This window comes from Vulpes vulpes, chromosome 13, assembly GCF_048418805.1.
Source record: "Vulpes vulpes isolate BD-2025 chromosome 13, VulVul3, whole genome shotgun sequence".
NCBI lineage: Eukaryota > Metazoa > Chordata > Mammalia > Carnivora > Canidae > Vulpes > Vulpes vulpes.
The window spans coordinates 124,180,936-124,200,586 of record NC_132792.1 but is presented as its reverse complement, the minus strand read 5'-3'; the positions used below and the strand labels follow the sequence as shown (position 1 = coordinate 124,200,586).

At 45.8% G+C, this 19,651-nt stretch overlaps 1 protein-coding gene across 1 annotated transcript in view; it reads left to right on the top strand.

Annotated features, from left to right (window-relative positions):
- The window catches only part of KIF26B (kinesin family member 26B), a 446,195-nt gene that overhangs the window by 165,176 nt on the left and 261,368 nt on the right, over window positions 1-19,651 (top strand). Inside the window, exon 3 of the mRNA XM_072732821.1 lies at window positions 2,719-3,255. Coding sequence (XP_072588922.1) covers window positions 2,719-3,255 — 537 coding nt within the window. The remainder of the gene's footprint in view (window positions 1-2,718; window positions 3,256-19,651) is intronic.

Genomic DNA, 19,651 nt, shown 5'->3' with positions numbered 1-19,651 from the left:
TACTTCCTGGCATCTGTGGCCGTGTTCATGGTAATGCCGGAGAGCCCCACTGCAGGGCTCATAGATGACTTCATTGGTGCCTTGGGAACCAGGAGGGGAGCGCTGAAGTCCGTGTGTCCTCCCAGTGTGTGTTTATTGGTCCTGACTAGTGGTATTGGCAAAGGGACCTAGGATCCAGAAGAAGACCATCCGGATGGTCTTGGGACCATCCCAAGAAGGTCCTTGGGACTGTGAACTCGCAGAAGACAGGAGTTGTTTTCATGCATCCTTAAGTCCTCAGCCTGGTGCAGGGCTTGGCCAGGTCCTGCCATTTCTGTCTGTGGATGGGTCCCTTTACCCAGCTGCAGATGTCAAGTTAAATCCAGGTTCACTAAGGATCTAAAATAAACTGTGATGGGTGAATGGGACCAATCTTATCACTGCCTCCTCACTGTGACACTTCTTCCTGATGGTTGAGTTAACACAAATATTCTAAATCAACACTTCATTTGCAGTGTCTTGAAACCAAATAGCTTGTTGCCTTGAAAGCATAAGCCGTGGCCTGTGGATTGACTTTGAATGCCAGTCTCTGATTTCTTACACTGTCTCCAATTATGTAGTAGAATGTGGGAATAAATAAATGACCTTTGAAACAATTAAAGGATAAGGTACGGTGTGGTCATTAAAATCACATTTTGGGGGCGCCTGGGTGGCTCAGTAGTTGAGCATTTGCCTTCGGCTCAGGTCGTGATCCTGGGGCCCCAGGGATGGAGTCCTGCAATGGAGTCCCTGCAGGGATCCTGCTTTTTCCTTTGCCTATGTCTCTGCCTCTGTCTGTGTGTTTCTCATGAATAGATAAATAAAATCTTTTTAAAAAAATCACATTTTCAAATGACATTTATCAATAAGGGAAAGTTCTCATGTAATATGAAAAAGCAAGAAACTGTAACTTGGCACATATGGAGGCGCAAATAAATTTATTTTGAAAAATGAACATTTCCTAGATGGATAAGGTGGAAACTTTATAGGTCTGTGCGAAAAATATGAGTCCGTTGATGAATATGACTCTTTGGATCTGGAAATCATGGACTAGTGGTGGAGAAGTCTGGGTGCAGTCCAAGCTTTTAACTCTTTTGGAGCTCAGTTTCCTTATCTGAAAACCAAAGTGACAGTCTGCTTGAGCTTGGTCCCTGAGGGGCCCGTCTGCCAGTTTGGGTCCCACATGCTCTGAGTTGTGACAGGACTCTGAACAAAGCAGCTGTCATCGAGAAGGATGCCACAAGGCAGGTCTCATATGGTTCGCATCGCTTTGTTGACCACACTTGATCGACCTTGACCTCCTATTATTTCCCATAATTTTATATGACTGTCTTGAGTTACTGCCTCCTGAGCCACTCCTTGCTGCTGCTGCTGTGTAAAGAGACCTCTTGATTAATTAATCAATTAATCAGTGCATGCTGAGGAGCTATTCAGGGTAGTTAAACAGGGAAAACAAAATGCTACAGCCGGTAGTCAAGATGGATCATAATTAAGAACAGCCCTCCCACCGCTGATCTTCCTGCCCACCCTGGCTGCCCCACGCTGCCTCTTTCACCCACAGTTCATCAAACCCTCTTCAGTCCTGAGGAGCTTCCGCCCCATAAAAGGGTGAGTGACTTATTCTGACAATAAGTTTCAGAAGGGCAGATTTTCTTCTAATGTCCTAGAGGAAAACAAGCCTAGAGATGAACCTTACCAATCATTGCAAAAATGTTGGATCTCAGAAGTTTGATCCAGCCCCTAAGATGGCATATGGCTCTGTCCGTATATGTAGGACCACTCTCTTCTCTCAATTTCTCCACAACCAGCGTCATGGAGCTAGAAGGACCTTACAACAAGGAGCAGCCATGGCCTTGTGTGACAGATGAGGAGCTCAGTGAGGCTAAGGAGCTCATCCAGGGTCACACAGCTAATTAGTAGCAGAACTGTAACTAGAACCTGAATGATCTGATAACTGGTTAACACTTGTGGTGCTTAGTTCTCTGTGAAGTCCTATTTTCCTATAAAAATCACATAAATGAAAGAAATCATCCTCATTAAATAAGTTTCTGATATCTTTTAGATAAGGGTTTCTAAGGGCACCTGAGTGGCTCAGTGGTTGAGCATCTGCCTTTGGCTCATGTTGTGATCTGGGTCCTGAGATTGAGTCCCACATCGGGCTCCCCACAGGAGCCTGCTTCTCCCTCTAGGTCTCTGCCTTTCTGTCTGTGTCTCTCATGAATAAATAAATAAAACCTAAAAAACCAAGAATCTCCATCAATTATCAGTGTCCCATGGGTCACGGGGAACCAGAGGACCACTGCACTGGTCAGAATGACCGCATTTGCCCCTTCTGCCTGCACAGACATTAGTGTCTGTGCGAATACCTTGGGGAGTTACAGCCATGGTGGTAGTTCTTTAGTGGATACAAGAAGACTCTGGAATGTTCGTATTGAATGATCCTGGTGTGGGGGATGCTTAGAAATCTTTTTTAAAGATTATTCCTTCATGTCTCCCCCATAATAATCTTAGGTTCATCGAATGCACTTGTCTGCTAGAGGCTGTACTGACCGCCTGGCTGCTCATTTCTGTTGGATGTCTAGCAGACAGACGCTCGGTACATCCAGGGGTTAACTCATAAGCCAGACACCTGAATTGCACTTACCAGCCTTGAGTTATAGGCTCTCCTATTTTTTTTTCTTTTGCTTGTGTGTTCTCTAGGACCCTGCTGTCTCGGCTGTGATTCATGACAAGCTCCAGGTCCCCAACACCATTCGGAAAGCATGGAATGACAAGGACAACCGCTGTGATATTTGTGCCACACACCTGAACCAGCTGAAGCAGGAGGCCATCCAGATGGTGTTAACCTTGGAACAGGCGGCTGGCAGCGAGCATTATGATGGCTCCCCTGGCTCACCCCCACCACTCTCCAACATCCCCGCCTTGGTGGGGTCCCGGCATGTGGGTGGGCTCCAGCAGCCCAGGGATTGGGCCTTTGTGCCTGCCTCCTATGCCTCCTCCAACTATACAGCTTTCGTTACCAACAAGCATAGCAGCAAACCCAACAGCCTTGGGGTTAGCAGTGGGGCAGAGAAGAAGAGTGGGTCCCCAACCCACCAGGCCAAGGTCAGCCTCCAGATGGCCACCAGTCCCAGCAACGGGAACATCCTCAACTCGGTGGCCATCCAGGCTCACCAGTACCTGGACGGCACCTGGTCCCTGTCGAGAACCAACGGTGTCACCCTGTACCCGTACCAGGTAAGTAGCCTCTGGACAAGTTAGATTAAGTTTGGTTGGAGTCTAAACAGAGACATGGGCAGCACTTCCTGCCTTGGCTCTTTTCTTTTGAGGAACTCCCCAACCTAGAGCCTGATGTTTCCATGTGGCCCCACTGGCCATTCCTAAATAAAGGTAAAATATCCAAAGGGCTGATGATCTACAGTAGCACTCTGCTTCCACTGGTCAGTCCTTCTAAAAGAAGTGTGGACCCCCTTCCTAATCTCTCCTGCCCTGAGGACCTTAACCCTTTTCTATTTGCAACTCATTTTAAATATGGTTGGAATGAGGTTGCCAAAAGTGTCTTCTAAAGAAATAAGAGAGCAGGTCCTAAATCTTCCAAGGAATCAAAAAACAATGGTCTTAATTTTTCTTGGGTGAATGTTCCATTAGATGTTCTTATTAGAGTTGGGTTTAACAAATGTGTCTATGTACCCTGCATCAGTCACGTGGGAAGCAGCAGAAAGCATTGACAGTTGCTGTGGAATAGAGAGGTGGCCATGGTCATAGAATGTATCAGAGAGGCTGACTGGTATAACAAATGATCTCAGGGTATTTTTTACTCATGGCCCTTTTGTATTGGGTGTTTGGTGCATGGCCTTCCTCTTGCCTCCAAGTCACCTTGGGGCATGGAATCCGCCACCAGACCTCACACAAGCAGCCAAGAAATGAGGGAAGAGAGAGATTGTGGAGAACCTCATGGGGGGGCCCATCCTGGAAGGGGCATAGGTAACTTTCTTCCACATTCCAGTGGTGAGAGTCTAGGCATTTGACCTCAGCTTCATGCAGGGGAGGCTGGGAAAGTCAATCTGTCCATGTGTCCAGAAGAAAAAGGAAGCAAGTTCAGTGAACACAGCATAGTTTTCATTACATGGGGCAAAGATATGGGGAAACATAAAATGAATTAAGTGTGGCTGATCTACTTCCTACTGACTTTTTCTTGAGTGTAGATGGCTTCCCTGATATCTGGAAGGTAAGTGGAGAGCATGGATCCTTATCTGAAGAAGTTAACATTCTTGGATTGCCCAGCTTCCATTTACTGGGTGCTTTGGAGTTTACAAAATAATAGTGTGCATCTTTTTATTTCATCTCCCAATAGGCCTGTGAGCAGGCAGGACAGATGTTAGATCTTCCTCTTATAGATGGAGAAATCAAAGGACTTGTGCCACACAGTGGGTGACAGAGCCAGGGCCCCTGCTCCCTCCCACAGCTGCTTCAGTCCTGACCACCGTACCCCGGAGCCATCTGCTATCAACATCTTTCCCAGATCCGGCTCCTTTCAGGCACAGCACACCAAAGAAAACCATTACTATATGACCTACAGGGGCTTACCTGCCATTTTACTTTTGGCTGGAATGTTCTGGTTCGTGAACATAAATCTGATGACCAGCCAGTGGCACCCTGGACAGGGCTTTGTAGTCTAATGCTTGAGTGTAACCATCCAGGGCCTGAACACAATTGCCTGTTTCCCTTGCTGAATCACATGCCTTTTCTGTTTGAGATTTTGAATATATTATTTTGAAAACTATAAAAAGTATTATGTTTACTGTAAAATAACACACAAAATATACAAAAAAGTAGAAATAAGATTTTAAAAACCAACATCACTCGGAAATAGACTATGGAACAGTCGGGTGTATGTCCTCTGGTATTTTATACGAACACAATTTATGAAATTGTGATGAGGTTTAATCCTGTCATCTGCTTTTCGCCTAATATACTGGGTACATTTTCCCCATGCCATTATATATGTTTCTAAAATATGACCCTCAATGGTAGCCTAATGCACCATTATATAAATATGATCCATTATAGGAGTATGGCCTAATTTATATAACCAAGCACCAATTACTAGAGTTTAGGTTTTCGCTACTATAAATAAAATGCTCCAGTGCACATTCTTCTACCCGGGTCGTATTTTCAACACATCCTGGGTTGTGCGAGCCACATACTCATGTTACACAGACAACTCATGTTTCGCCTTCCTGGGCCCCAAAGCACTTGTAACATATATCAGGTGCTAGTTGGACGACTCAGCTGCTATACAGCACTAATGAGCAGGGACAGAACTGGTGTTTTGGAACTGGTGTTTTTGTATAGAATAGTCGAAGTGTTAGCAAAGTTTGTTTGGGCGAGGGGGGTGGCATGGAGGGTGGGGAAGGTGCTGCTGGAGAGCAAGTTGAAGGATGATGCGTACATCTCTTTTTTTTGTGCTGTGATTCTTTCTGCTCCTCCTCGTCTTTGATGAGAAGAAGCTCCTGTACAATAACAAATGTTTTGGAAGCTCTAACCAAGTGCCAGATACTCTGCTGGGTGGCTGGGGGCTCCTGCCTTGGGCTGGAGAGGCAGCTTCAGGTCCTGTGGCCCCGGGGATGAGGCAGGTGAACCACTCAGTATCAGCCAGTGAGGTGAATGCAGAGGTGGTGAGAGATGCCCAGCTTGCTCTGAGAGCACACGGAAGGGCTTTCAGTCCAGCCTGTGGGCAAGCGGGGGCAGATGTGGTCTAAAGATGATTCACCCAAGCTACGGACTTGAGATATTCCTGGGTAAATTTGATTCCTCCTCTCCAGCTCCAGAACAGACTAATTCATGCCTTTCCCCCTGATTGATAAAGGGATCAAAGGGAATCTGTCTGGGATAAAGAGATTTGGTGCCCGGCTGTGGATCAGCATCCCTGTGTTGTGACTGTGTCATCCTGATGCCCTGGGCTGGGTGATCTGGGTCTGGCCAGACTGAATGTCTCCCGTTATGGACATCTCCCTGCAATAAATATTCCGCAGCTCACAGTCTAGCCAGCTCAGCAGAGATGGTTGATTGCACTGAAAGCTGACCTCACTTTTGCTGCCCACCCACACTTCTTCTTTTCTCCTCACCAAGCAGATAGTCCTTTGGACTAGTGCCAGAGCTGTTCCCTGGGCAGAGAAGCATCTAGGATCCAGGCTTTGTTGCTGCTGGGAGTTCTGCTCCACACCCAAAGACCTGGGGCCTGCAGAAACAAGGCAGGAAGAGGACGCTGCCCTTCTACCATTTCAGTGCAGGGAGGATGACAGAGATGAGGACAGGCTTTCCAACACTGACAGGATCAAACCTTCACAGAGGTTAGACAGAGGCCCCTCAGATTCCTCAAGCCCTCTGTTATCTATAATCATCAAAAAACAATCTTCAATTGTCTTTCACAGAAGGGCTTGTGGACAGTTAACACAATCCATATACATATGTGGGAAGGAGAAAATGCTCCAGAGCCTTCTTTGGGCCACACAGGTTCAGACTTGGAAAAGACATGGCTGAGTTAGTTCCTGGTAGTCAACCACAGATTAACTTCATCATTTTGCATGGCAGCTGCTTTTGCCTGATTTCTATTCATTATCGTAAATAACTGCAGGAAAGACATATAACACTCAGAATCAATAGAATGTTCGGATTCCAATCCAGAATCGTGGAATCCAGTTCTATAGACCGGTTGCTGTCTTTTGTATCATGGTGGGAGATTCGGAGACTGTCTCACCAGGGGTTAAGTCGATGACTCCAACACTTGTTAAACTTCAGTCTAGGGGTGCCTGGGTGGTTCAGCGGTTGAGCATCTGCCTTTGACTCAGGGCCTGATCCCAGGGTCTGAGATCGAGTCCTACATCAGGCTCCTGGAGAGAGCCTGCTTCTCCCTCTGCCTATATCTCTGCCTCTCTCTCTCTCTGTGTCTCTCTCTCTGTCTCTCATGAATGAATAAATAAAATCTTTTAAAAAAATAAACAAAAAACTTCAGTTTAGTAGCTTGACATCTTATTTCCTCACCAATGGAACTCCTACCTTGTAAGGTTGTTGGACGACAGAATTAAGAAAAATATGAAAATAATTTAAAAACTATAAGGCAGGGATACCAGTATTTTTTAAAATTTTTTATTTATTTATTTATGATAGTCACAGAGAGAGAGAGAGAGAGGCAGAGACATAGGCAGAGGGAAAAGCAGGCCCCATGCACCGGGAGCCCGATGTGGGATTCAATGCCGGGTCTCCAGGATCGCGCCCTGGGCCAAAGGCAGGCACCAAACCACTGCGCCACCCAGGGATCCCAGGGTACCAGTATTAATGATCTCTTCTAATCTCCTCCTTTGCCAAAAGAGAAGCCCGAGGCTAAAAGATATGAAATTCTTTGTTCAGAGTTTGAGCTCTTTTGCTAGATTACAGACTCCTTGAGAACACAGATGCCTTTTATGCTTATGTCCCTCACAGCAGCTAACATGTGCAAAGTGGCTGCTCCTTAGAGAAAATGTCAGTCTCAGGGGAACATGATAAAGGTGTTTATCATGACTAGCCCTAGGTTCAGGAAACAATTCTGGGCCAAAAGACCTATCCAGACCCCAAGATTTTTGGTGGAAACCACTAGTGAATGGGCACCAAGCATATCTCTAACCAGAAGTATCTTCATGATTCTCAGTAAATTCTTAGATGCAGCGCAAAGAATCCAGGTGGCATTTGATGCCACACTCGACGTAGGTGCATTCGAAGGGCTAGAAGAACTTTATTTCACAGTGTTTCGATAAGGTGAACATGTCAAGCAAATTTAAGATGGTGTTAGATTAATACAGAAGTAATAAATCCATAGCGGGATTTATCATTAACAGGACGAAGTATTCGGCCTGTATTCCTTAAGTTAAAGGAAATGCCTTTGGTAAAAATCTTCCTGCTTTCTCAAAAAAGCATCAGTTGGAATCAACGTCAGACAATGGTAGATTGAACTCTGGCTGAAGTCCGTGTGGGATTATCTCTATTATATCTCTAGAAATCAGTTGTGCCCCGTAAGCGCAGGCATTATTGGAGTCTACGTTTTAGGTCATGGGCAAGAGGACTGAATTGGCATCAGTCTGAATTGGGTCAAGGTCGGCTAAGCGGTAAGGCCTCCACAGTACCTCTGCTTGCTCTTCAGAGGATAGAATCTTCGGGAAGATGTGATGCTGACCCTTTTCCCCCCCTTTTCCTTTTATTATTATTTTTTTAAGATTTTATTTATTTGTTAGAGAGAACACGAGCAGGGGGAGGGGCTAAGGAAAAAGCAGACTCCCCTCTGAGCAGGGAGCCCCACACAGGGCTCAATCCCAGGACCCAGGGTCCATGACCTGAGCCAAAGGCAGATGCTTCACCGACTGAGCCACCCAGGTGCCCTGGTGCTGGCCCTTTTTACGGAGGACTTCCAAGTGCCACTGCAAGAAGAAGGCAAGATTCTGCTCGCTAACGCCCCAGGACTCGGAGGCTCTACTTAGGATGCATGCATGGAAACCAGGAGCACATGTTCTAGTGTAGCTGAGTCTGGGGGGGAGGTGTCCATGTGCTCCTTCCTGCTGAACTACTTTGCAGGCAGGAGCCAGGGGCAGGTGTTGGTAGCCAGTCAGGAGCAGAGGATTCTCATTCATGTTCTTTACTCGGCCATTTGTCCCCTGAAATATGCACAGTGCCCTTCTTGGGCCAGCCCTGGTGTCCGTTTGCTGCCCATTTGCTGCCCATTTGCTGCTACTTTTGCCCAGCCAGGGCAATAGCACAAGATGTCATCATTTGACAAATTGTGACATCAAAACAATTCTTTTTTAACATGATAGGGTTTTTTTTTTTCCACCTATTTATAGATGGTCAGAGGAGTACTATTCATCTTTATGCTTTCTGACAAACTGTGAACACAGAAAAGGAAGTACTTTGTATACTCAGTCACGGACAGGACGTTTCTGAAGGATATGTGCTCAGGCTGAAATTCTAAGGTCTTCATAACTTATGGATAAGGGCAGGGCCATGATCTGAAGCGAACATCCAACCCAGCAGGAAATTTCAAAAATACTCTTTTACTTGGTGTGGTAGGCTGAATACAGACCCCCAAAGATGTTCACATCCTAATACCTGGAAAGGAAGCCTGAGGATATATTTCCTTACATAGTAAGAGGTTTGGCAGATATGATTGAGTTGAGGATTTGGGGAGGAAATCACTCCGGATTATCTGGATGGGTCCAATGTTATGGCAAAGGTCCTTGTAAGAAGGAGGCAGGAAGATAAGAGAGGCAATTTAGGGACAGAAGCAGAGGTCAGAGAGGAAAGAAGATCCCACTGTCGGCTTTGGAGGTGGAGGAAGGGGCTGCAAGCCACAGAGGGAAGCCAGCCTCTAATAGGTAGAAAAGTCAAGGAATCACACTCTCTGCTGGAGCTTCCAGAAGGAACCAGCCCCCCAGACCCATTGTAGATGTCTGACCTCCAGAACTTTAGAGCATAGAAAAGAAAGAATAAATTTGTGTTGCTTGGAGCTGCTAAATTTGTGGTAATTTGCTTCAGCTGCAGTTGGAAACAAATACACCCAGTAAGTTTTTGGTAGCTGAAAAGTGTGTTTTAGAAGCTAAGTGAGACAAGGAGCTGCTATAGAATCCTGCAGTAGGGCCAAGGACATGAGTTTCTCATCCCACACAACAATGTTACCCCGTGGGTCAGATAGTACATTAGCATGTCTGATTGTTTCATTTGGCCACCTCCGCAAAATGAGGTTACTCCCACCGCATGGTTGGCTTTCAGGGGTCTCTGATTCCCCTATTGTTGGAGCTCATGATAACAAGCACACACACCACAGAGACTGGCCAGGGGCCGCTGTGATCACCACCATGTGGGTCTTGCATGCTATTAGAGCTCCAGCAAACATCTCAAGCCTGGGGGTGGGAAGGGGTGCGGGAGGGGGCTCATCTTCCCTACGGGACCTATGGCCAGGTAACTCGGGGTAACAGGACCGCCCAGTCGCAATTCTCAACCTCACGCAGTGTTTTGAGAATCAGATGCTTTAAAAAGCACTTGGAAAATCGTAGGCAGGAAGTGTTGGTTGTTATCCTCTTGATGTTTGGTAGGCAAAGACAGACAGCCATTGGAGCTTTTGGGGCAGGGGAGGGAGAAAGTTTCCTTGCTGGGCGGAGGGAATGTTTACCCTTGGCCACACATTAGGATCATTTGAGAGGTTTAAAAAAAAACAAAAAAAAAACCACCAATGCCTAAGCCATGCCCCAGACCAGAATCTGACTGGAATCAGAAAATCTGGGATTGGGCCCTAGGCCTAGGATTGAACTGCCAGAGTCAAGCATCACAGCTGGAAAGAGCAGGGATACCAGTTAATCTGGCTGTGGGAACAATGAAGGTGGTAGGCGGATGGTAGTTTGATAATAGACAGATAGTGTATCAGTTTCCTAAAGCCGCCAGAACAAATGACCACAAACAAGGCGGCTCCAAACAACAAAATTGTATTCTCTCATAGTTTTAGAGGCTGGAAGTCCCAGACCAAGGTGGGACAGTGCTGCTTCTGAAGACTCTAGGGAGGAATCCTTCCTTTCCTCTTCCAACATCCCAGTGGCTGTAGGAGCCCCTTGCCTTGTGGCTGCTTCCTCTAGTCTCTGCCTTCCCAAGGACTTCTCTGGGGTCTCTCTGTGTTCTCTCCTCTTATTATAAGGACTCCAGCCATCAGATTAAGGGCCCACCATAATCCAGTACGGCCTCATTTCAATCCTTAACTAGTTACTTCCACAAAGACCCAATTCCAAGTAAAGGCACAGATCCTGAGATCTGAGTGAATTTGGGGGAGGGGGCCACCATGCAAACTACTGCAGACAGACAGACAGACGGTAGGTGGTAGGAGGATGGATGAAAGGTAAAGACGGGGCTGAGAGATGTGCGGTGCCATGTCCTTTTATGGCTGAGTCACGGCGGAAAAGGGAGCAGGTGCACATTTTACAGCAAATAGCAGTGAAGTAGTCTTGTTCATGTCCTTCATTTGGACAGACGTAAAGGGGAGGGGGAAAGATACAAAGGGTAAAAAGCAAAGAGAGGCAGGAGCATCTGGGTGGCTTAGTGGGTTGATGCTCTGACTCTTGGTTTCAGCTCAGGTCATGATCTCAGGGTCATGAGATTGAGCCTTGTGTCGGGCTCCGCACTCGGTGTGGTGTCTGCTTGAGATTTTCTCTCTCCTTCTCCCTCTGCCTCCCCCCACCCCACTGCTCACTATAAATAAATAAATAAATAAATAAATAAATAAATAAATAAATAAATAAATAAATAAATAAATAAATAAATAAAATCTTTTTAAAAAGAACAGCCAAGAGAGGCAGGGAGGTGTTGTACCCAGAGACAGACACCCTTATGCAGATGGAAGGGAACACCTCATGAGCTGGGGAAAAGAGAAAACTACTCATAGAGACAAGGTTGAGTGGCCAACGTACAGACATAGGCTTTCTATGGAATAAGCACCTCATCTGAGCTTATGAAATAGTTTCAGGGTCTGTTTGCACCATCCCAGCCACAGGTGCGATTGTAAATTGCATTTCTGGGACCGCTTCCCTGGGGGAAGGTCAGATTCAGTTGAGGACCTCATCTGACCAGTGCCCGAGGGCTTCCAGTCCTTTTCTACAGACTGAGCTGGGGATTTGGGTTCAATTGGTAGGATGGTCTGTATTTTTTTTCTTTAGAAATATTTCTGGCTCAGTGGTTGAGTGTTTGCCTTTGGCTCAGGTTGTGATCCCAGGACCCTGAGATCAAGTCCCACGTTGGGCTCCCCATAGGGAGCCTGCTTCTCCTTCCTATGTCTCTGCCTCTCTCTGTGTGTCTGTCGTGAATAAATAAATAAAATCTTGAAAAAGAGAGATATTTCTGGGCTCCAGAAGGAAGCCAGAAATGTGGGTAAGGTGTTGTGCCTTGAAAAGAGGGTTTTTAAGTCACGCCTCCATTTACCAGGCAGGTGGCAAGAGAGGTGGTTGGCATGGGGACAATGCTCTCTCAAGCTTGGGGACTGACTTTCCTCTTTCCTGCTCTCCTGGGCTGGGCTTGGGTGGAGGGCACAGCTGAGAATCGTGGTCAGAGAGAAGATTCTCTGGACGTAGGCTCCCTTTCACAGTTCTCTTTTGATTGATTGATTATTTATTTAATATATTTTTTATTAGAGTTCAGTTTGCCAGCATATAGCATATCATCCAGGTCAGGTGCCCCCCTCAGTGCCCAGCACCCAGTCACCCCATCCCCCCGCCCACCTCCCTTCCCACTACCCCTTGTTCGTTTCCCAGAGTTAGGAGTCTCTCATGTTCCGTCACCCTCACTGATATTTCCCACTCATTTTCTCTCCTTTCCCCTTAATGCCCTTTCACTATTTTTTATATTCCCTGAATGAATGAGACCATATAATGTTAGTCCTTCTCCAATTGACTCTTTTGTTTTAAATAGCTTCCCACAGCCTCCCTCTTTGGGGCCAGCCTCCCTAGCCCTGATTTCCTTAGGCAGCATATTTGCTTTCTTTATGGGGCTGAGGAAGAAAACTAGAATACCTACCGGCTATAGTGAAATGGTCAAAGGGGTAACGACAGCCACCGCCTTTTTTTTTCCTTTTTTAATGACAAAGTAAACAGAATTTTTTGGGAAAGTCTGGGGCTGATACTTATCAATGATTTTATCCAAGTCTCAAACAATGAGGCACTAGATGTTGGGTCACGCTAGATTTGCTGCTTATGCACCAGAAGTAAAAGCCCAGTGTCCTTGCTGACTGTGTGGGGTGACCTCTAGCTAGCGGGCTTCCTGGCTGTCACGTGTCTCTGTGTTTTGTCCTCTGCAAAGCACACAGTTGCAGAGCTGCTATGGGCACTATAGGGGATGATGGACCAAGTCTGACACATGGTGGCTCCTCCGTTCAGTGACCTGAAGCCAGCTCAGTCTCAAGTCTCAACACTGAATGGAACTAGAGTGTGCTTTACCATCATAAGAACCAGTGGTAGATGAGAAAACAAGACCCAGACCATACAGTAAATATAAAACACCTGAAAGAAATGGTACTCACCAGCTCAGAACATCAACCATCTCCTACCACACCCCAACTCTCCATATGGGCACCACAGCTGACACGAGGTCAGATTCTAAGTAGAATCTCCTCCCACCATGAGGAAATAAATTGGTAAAATATTGAAAGGCCCCTGGGCCAATTTTCTTCTTTTGAAGATCTTTATAAGGGAGGAGAGCAGGCCATATATAGGCTCAGATCATTTAAAATTCTACAGAGTAACAGGTAGCATTTAGAATAATCGAAAAAGGGTAAAACTTCATTTATTTTGGAGTTAATTTGAAATCTTGAGTGATTTAGACCTAGGTCATGATTCTTACTGAACACTTTGAAACAGAGTACTCGGTCTTTCATTCTTGCTATTAATTTATTTAAAAATTTTATTTATTTATTAGAGAGCATGCACAAGCAGGTAGAATGGCAGAGGGAAAGAAAGAAGCAGGCTCCCTGCTCGGCAGGGAGTCCGACTCAGAGCTCAATCCCAGGACCCCAGGACCATCTGAGCCAGTCAGATGCTTAACTGGCTGAGCCACTCAGGTGCCCCACATTCTTGCTATTTATAGATCTGCGGGAACATAGAATTGTAATACAGATGGTTGCTTATTATTTACTTATCTCTTTATTTATAAAATATGAGTCTTTCTTTTACAATTATTATATAATTTGGAATCTTCAATAAATTGGAAAATTGCAGTCTCCTCCTTACCCACCCCACCCCAGGCACACACCTAATTGCGTTCAAATTGAGATTTGACTGTGCTGTCTTTAGCGTGACAAATTAGCATCCCTCGATCTTATGGAGGTATTTGTGGGGATTAGTTAATGAGTCATATATTTCATGTGTCTAAGTCATTCCCAGGGAGTAATTTGGGTGTTTAGGACACATATTAGTCACCATTTTTAGGACTCTGGAGACCATTTAGTGCATTACTGCCACACTAGTGGCCTCAAAGGGTTAACACATCCCTTCAGCAGCTTATCTGGGACCCTCGGGAGAAAAAAGGTGTCATTTGAGAAGCAAACCCGCGTCTACATTCAAGGCTGTGACCACTTTTCTAATTGCATGATGAATCTGAACCAATCTGACGGTGACAGTTTCCATCACCTTAGCAATGCTGGAGTCCTTGGTCCCCGTGGATTGGGGACTGTACCGGTGGGAAGATGGAGCCCGTTACTCTGTTCATGACATGCTTCCTTTTTATGAAAGCAAACAGACCTCTGATACCAATGGAAGCAGGACAGGCAGGCTGCCCCTGGGGAATTAGAAACGACAGACCGAAGCCCAGAAATGTCAAGTGACCTGCCCAAGGTCACACCACTAGGAAATGCCAGAGCTGGGATTCAAACACTGTTTCCTGCACACTTGTCCCCTGCCCCTCACCACCCTGCTTAAGGCAGGGGCCAGTTCCTCAGATTGCTCAGACACCCAGACTCCCTGAGGAGGGACACCCACAGCACGCCCTACAAACACTGCTTTCAGACACTTTGGTGTTGCCAGGATTTCCAAGTCAGATCTTATGCTGTGCGGCTATGCTCAACTGTGTAGATCAATGCCTCCATTCCATTTTCTCACTGGGAGGTGGGGGACAAAGCTTGAGAAAAAGATGGGCCACAAAAAAAGAACCCCAAACCCCAAACAAAAAAGGTTGTGTAAGCAATGCTGCCATCTAGTGAGACATACTTTGGTTTACCTAAGAGGTAGGTACTTAGACTCTCATCATAAATTAATTCCAAGATTAATAAAAGAACATAGGGTCATTTCATTTCCTTGTCAATAATGTCTTCGCAGAATAATATATGTTCAAATTCATTGTCCTAATACATATCCTTGCAAAAGGACCTGAATGGATCTCTAGTATAAATGGAACTCTGTTCTGGCCTCACAGAGCACTCTGATCAGCGTGTGAACTGTGCCTCACCTGCTTATGAGCTGGGTGACATTCTGACCACACAAGATGTCGATAATCAGCTGCTTTTTTAAAAAGATTTTATTTATTAATTTGAGACAGAGAGAGAGAAAGCACAAGCAGTGAGGGTCAGAGGGAGAGAGAGAAACAGATTCCCCACTGAGTAGGGAGCCCCATGTGGGACTCGATCCCAGGACCCTGAGATCATGACCTTAGACAAAGGCAGACACTTAACCGAATGAGCCACCCATGTGACCATTGATATCTGTTTCTGGAGTGCCCATCTCCTCAGATTGTTTTGAGGATTAAGTTTATTCATCCTAAAATTTATGTTTGAGTTCTAAGCACTGGATTTAAATGAAATTTTATACACACACACACACACACACACAATTTGCAGAATGAGTTTGCATACTGAGAAATTCTACAAACCCAACATGAAGGGGCTACTTGTAGAGTATGGTTCTCTGCCATCCCGCAGATGCATGGCGCATTGACAGGTGACATGCGCACACCCAGCCCTGGAGGCATCCCTTCGTGGTATAGCTTGGTTTTGATAGTCTTCTCATGGTGAGTACCCTGAACACAGCCGTGTGCAGGGCTGTTCGGTAGCCTCAAGATTCACTCAGGTCCATTGCAGCTGAGATTGTGTATTGTAGTTTTTGTTGAAAACCACCATGTTTTGTTTTCCTCTAAGCACAAATTATCCTTTTTACCCAAATAGCCTTTTTGATAGGGTGCAGGTACGTGGGGAGATTGATAGCTACTATTGGGGGAGTGGCTCATTCCCTCCAAACCCTGATCAGAAAACCCATGCTTAGTCACCATGGATGAGACTGGCCATTTAGAAGCAGTGGCCAGGGACACCTGGGTGGCTCAGTGGTTGAGCATCTGCCTTTGGTTCAGATTGTGATCCCGGGGTACTGGGATCGAGTCCCACATCAGTCTCCTGCATGGAGCCTGCTTCTCCCTCTGCCTATGTCTCCGCCTCTCTCTGTGTGTGTGTCTCTCATGAATAAGTAAATAAAATTTTAAAACAAACAAACAGAAGAAGAAGCAGTGGCCACTTTGTGATCCTGTTAGGAAGTAAGAGAGGGACAAGGAGTTCTTGTCCACAACAAAGAGGAGAAAAGATGAATGGTGGCAGCTGACACTTTCTGGAAAAACCAAGGGACAAGAGATGCTGTCCTTTCATGAGTGTGGTTTAGAAGCTCTGTTTTTCTAGAAGGAGGCTGCAAACCCACGGGCCACAGAGGCAGCGGGGGATGGAGGGGCAGTGTGCCCGGATAGTGAAACTTGCAGGAAGCCTTTCAGCCATGGCGATGGCATTGACTTTGGGAAGAGCGTGGAGAGAAGTGAATCTCTTCATTCCACTGCACTTCTGACCACCTACGCTGTGAGCTTGGACAGTTTATTGATCATTTACTTAGTTATTTGTTAGAAGTAAGAAGTTTGGTAGATAGTATTTCTACAACTTCATAATGTAAAAAAAAAAAAAACTTCATAATGTAAGTTTTATGCTAACAGTAAACAGGAAGTTTTGGCTTATCTGACTGTGAGTATTCAGTGAGTCCCAGCCTCAAGATTGCTTGTATTCGGGTATCTCGAGCCCTGTCTTACTCTCACACACACACTTTTTCTTTTTTTTTAGATTGCGCAATCACCTCTAGAGAGTTCTAATGCCCAGTTATTTATCCTGTAAATTATTCAAATCTTACTCCTCATCTTACCCCTCTGTTGTGAATTGGTCACAGTTATTTGCATCTCTGAGGATGGGTGGGCAAAGGAAATAAAAGGACCTGTGATGATAACCAGTTGATTCCATCATTTATTAGCAGTTTATGCCAAAGATTTGGCAGAAAAGGCAGTGGGAATGAAAGTAGAGCAATTAACAAGAAACTCACTTATTGAAATGTTGCAAACCTTCGACCTACTCTAAGTGGCTGCTAACTTCCAACTATCTAATAGGCTAAGTGGAAAACAAACCAATGCAGCCTTTGGGGTTAATTGGTGTAAATGTATTAATTACAAGAACTACTCATTAAATGTTTAATAAGGTATATACATTGCTAACGTAATATCTACCTAAACATCATCCACTGGATGCACATATATTGTAAGCATATGCAGGCTAACAGCAGCAAGTATTTAAACTCTCTGGGGCACTTGTACATCATAGCACCCTGAGTCTACACACCTTCCAGGTATCATCAGGCAGGCAATCTGGGGAAGGGTTTACAAGAAGATAGAAGGAGGAGCAGAGATATAAAGGCTCAGGATTGTCGTGGAATGGTGTGCTGGGAGCTGGAGGAGAGGCAGAGGATGTGGTGACACACGAGAAATGGGCAGAGCGTGGGCTTCACCCCCAGCTGTCATAGGCAAGGAAAAACCTACACAGACAGGACACAGGAGGAGAGTGGGACTGCGTGCTAACAGAGAAGTGGAGGTCATAGGTCTGGGAGGGGGGAGTGAGGGCTAGTGAGCAGAGGGCTTGGGGTGGGAGGGGTGGGAGATTCCACAGACATTTAGAATAATACCAGGAGGCTTTGAGGATTGGTAGGGTGCAGGATGACTGGGGATGACCCCTAGTCTATGTTGGTGGCCATGTGGGCGGTGAGCTGCTGGGCCCTCTGGTCCAGAGACAGCTTTGGCCACAAGTCTGTGGTATAGAGGCGAGGTTGCATTGGGTGTTGGAGGTGGGGATGGATGAGGCTAGGCAAATAAGAGAAGCTAGAGACAGGCAATTAATTCTTCTGGGACATGGAAGGCTCTTCTGACTCTAGCTCAATGTCTTGTCCATTGGACCATCATGTCTTGCCAATACCTAGATATGAAAAGCAGTGTTGCTGTGTTACACCCACACTGTATAAAGTCATCCATGTACTCATCCCCTCAGCAAACATTCTTTGAGCTGGGCATCATACTATTTCCTACAAATCACAAAGCACTGTGGTTGGGTAGGGTTTTGCCTATTAACAGGGTATCTTGGTGTAGAAAGTGTGGAATGATGGGCTGTTCCAACTGTGTCTCCTTCACCTGTGTTGATATGCTGTGTGTGTGTGTGTGTGTGTGTGTGTGTGTGTGTGTGTGTGTTGGGGAAGGGAGGGCATCCAGTGGTATTCATTATGGAATAACTCTGGCACGGAGTAAGTCTGGTGCCCTTGGTGGTGGGTGAGACTGTGACCTAGACGATGGTGCAGTGGGCTCAAGGGACCCCTGCTGCCCAGCTGGGCCGCAGCTCTGGAGGAGAACCGGGCTCTGGCCACCCACAGTGCAGAAGAATCTTGCCCCATTCCCCTACCTCATCCATAAACACTGCAAGGGTCATCAGGATCCCACTGACCTGGCTTCAGGACTCGTATTAGCATTGTTCCTCCTTTAAACAGCCTCCTTTTAAAGCCATCCATTGATAAGATAAGTGATGAATAACCTCATCACCTTCACCTGTGTCGCTCTCTGATCCAGGGAGGAGAAAAACAGTTCAGCTGAAGAATCTATTTAAGTCAGTATTTTCATTCATTCAGTGTTTTGAGATGTCCACAGTGTGTCAGACGTCTGGAGCTGGGAAGTAAAAACGAGGAAAGATCCCTGAAGGGAGCTCCCTGAGCATGGCCCTCTGATGTGGGTCAGACTGGGGTCAGTGCCAGGGCAGAAGTGCAGACGCTGTGTTGTGGGAAAACAGAATGGAAGCCAGACACACATTCCATCCAGATATCTGGAAAAATGCATTTTAATATCAGTTACTTAGCTGTCAATTACACAGACTGTTTGTAGCAGTTGTAATTCAGAAACAAATAGCAACTACCGTGATATTGGACGAAGAAGAGGCTGCATTATCCAGTCTACTCTTGATTCCATCTCTAAAACTATCTTTCTGCTTCCTGTGAATGCGTGACATTAGCAGCAGGCAGGGCTGCCCTGACACCTCCCCAGAGTGTCACTGGCCATCGGTATGGACCCAAGCAGGATGGGCAGAATGGGAAGGTGCCAAGTCCACTTAACTCCTCATCTGCTTGCTGCTCACCCAGGAAATGTTATGGGTTCTGGGCTGCAGTTACCAACATTGGTATAATATGTATTAATATTCTTTTTTTAAAGATTTTATTTATTTATTCATGAGAGACACAGAGAGAAGCAGAGACACAGGCAGAGGGAAAAGCAGGCTCCTTGCAGGGAGCCCAATGCAAGACTCGATCCCAGGACTCTGGGATCATGACCTGAGCAAAAGGCAGATGCTCAACCACTGAGCCACCCAGGCATCTTTATGTACTAATATTCTTGAAGCCAGAATAGGCCATTTTGAAACCTTGAGTTAAAAGGTCCTCTGGTCACATGGCTCTCCTTCAGAAACTGAGTGGCAGAGCTGTTCTCTCTTGACCTGGTAATTCTTTGGTGCCCCCCTCTGTGAGACTGGACAGGTTTTCAGGAGGGACCTGGAGACTCCTGTAATTGAGGTCCATGGTAGGAACACTTCAGTGTTCTTTGTGGTATAGAAAAACCACTTACTAAGAAGATTTACTTGATAACTTTCTTTCTGGATTGATACTTTCGGAAGGAGTAGAAAAGTATATAAAGTAACTCAAATTGAAATATATAGTTCCTTGAAAAATGCAACTAAAGAGACTATTAGAATCATGTGCTTCAACTT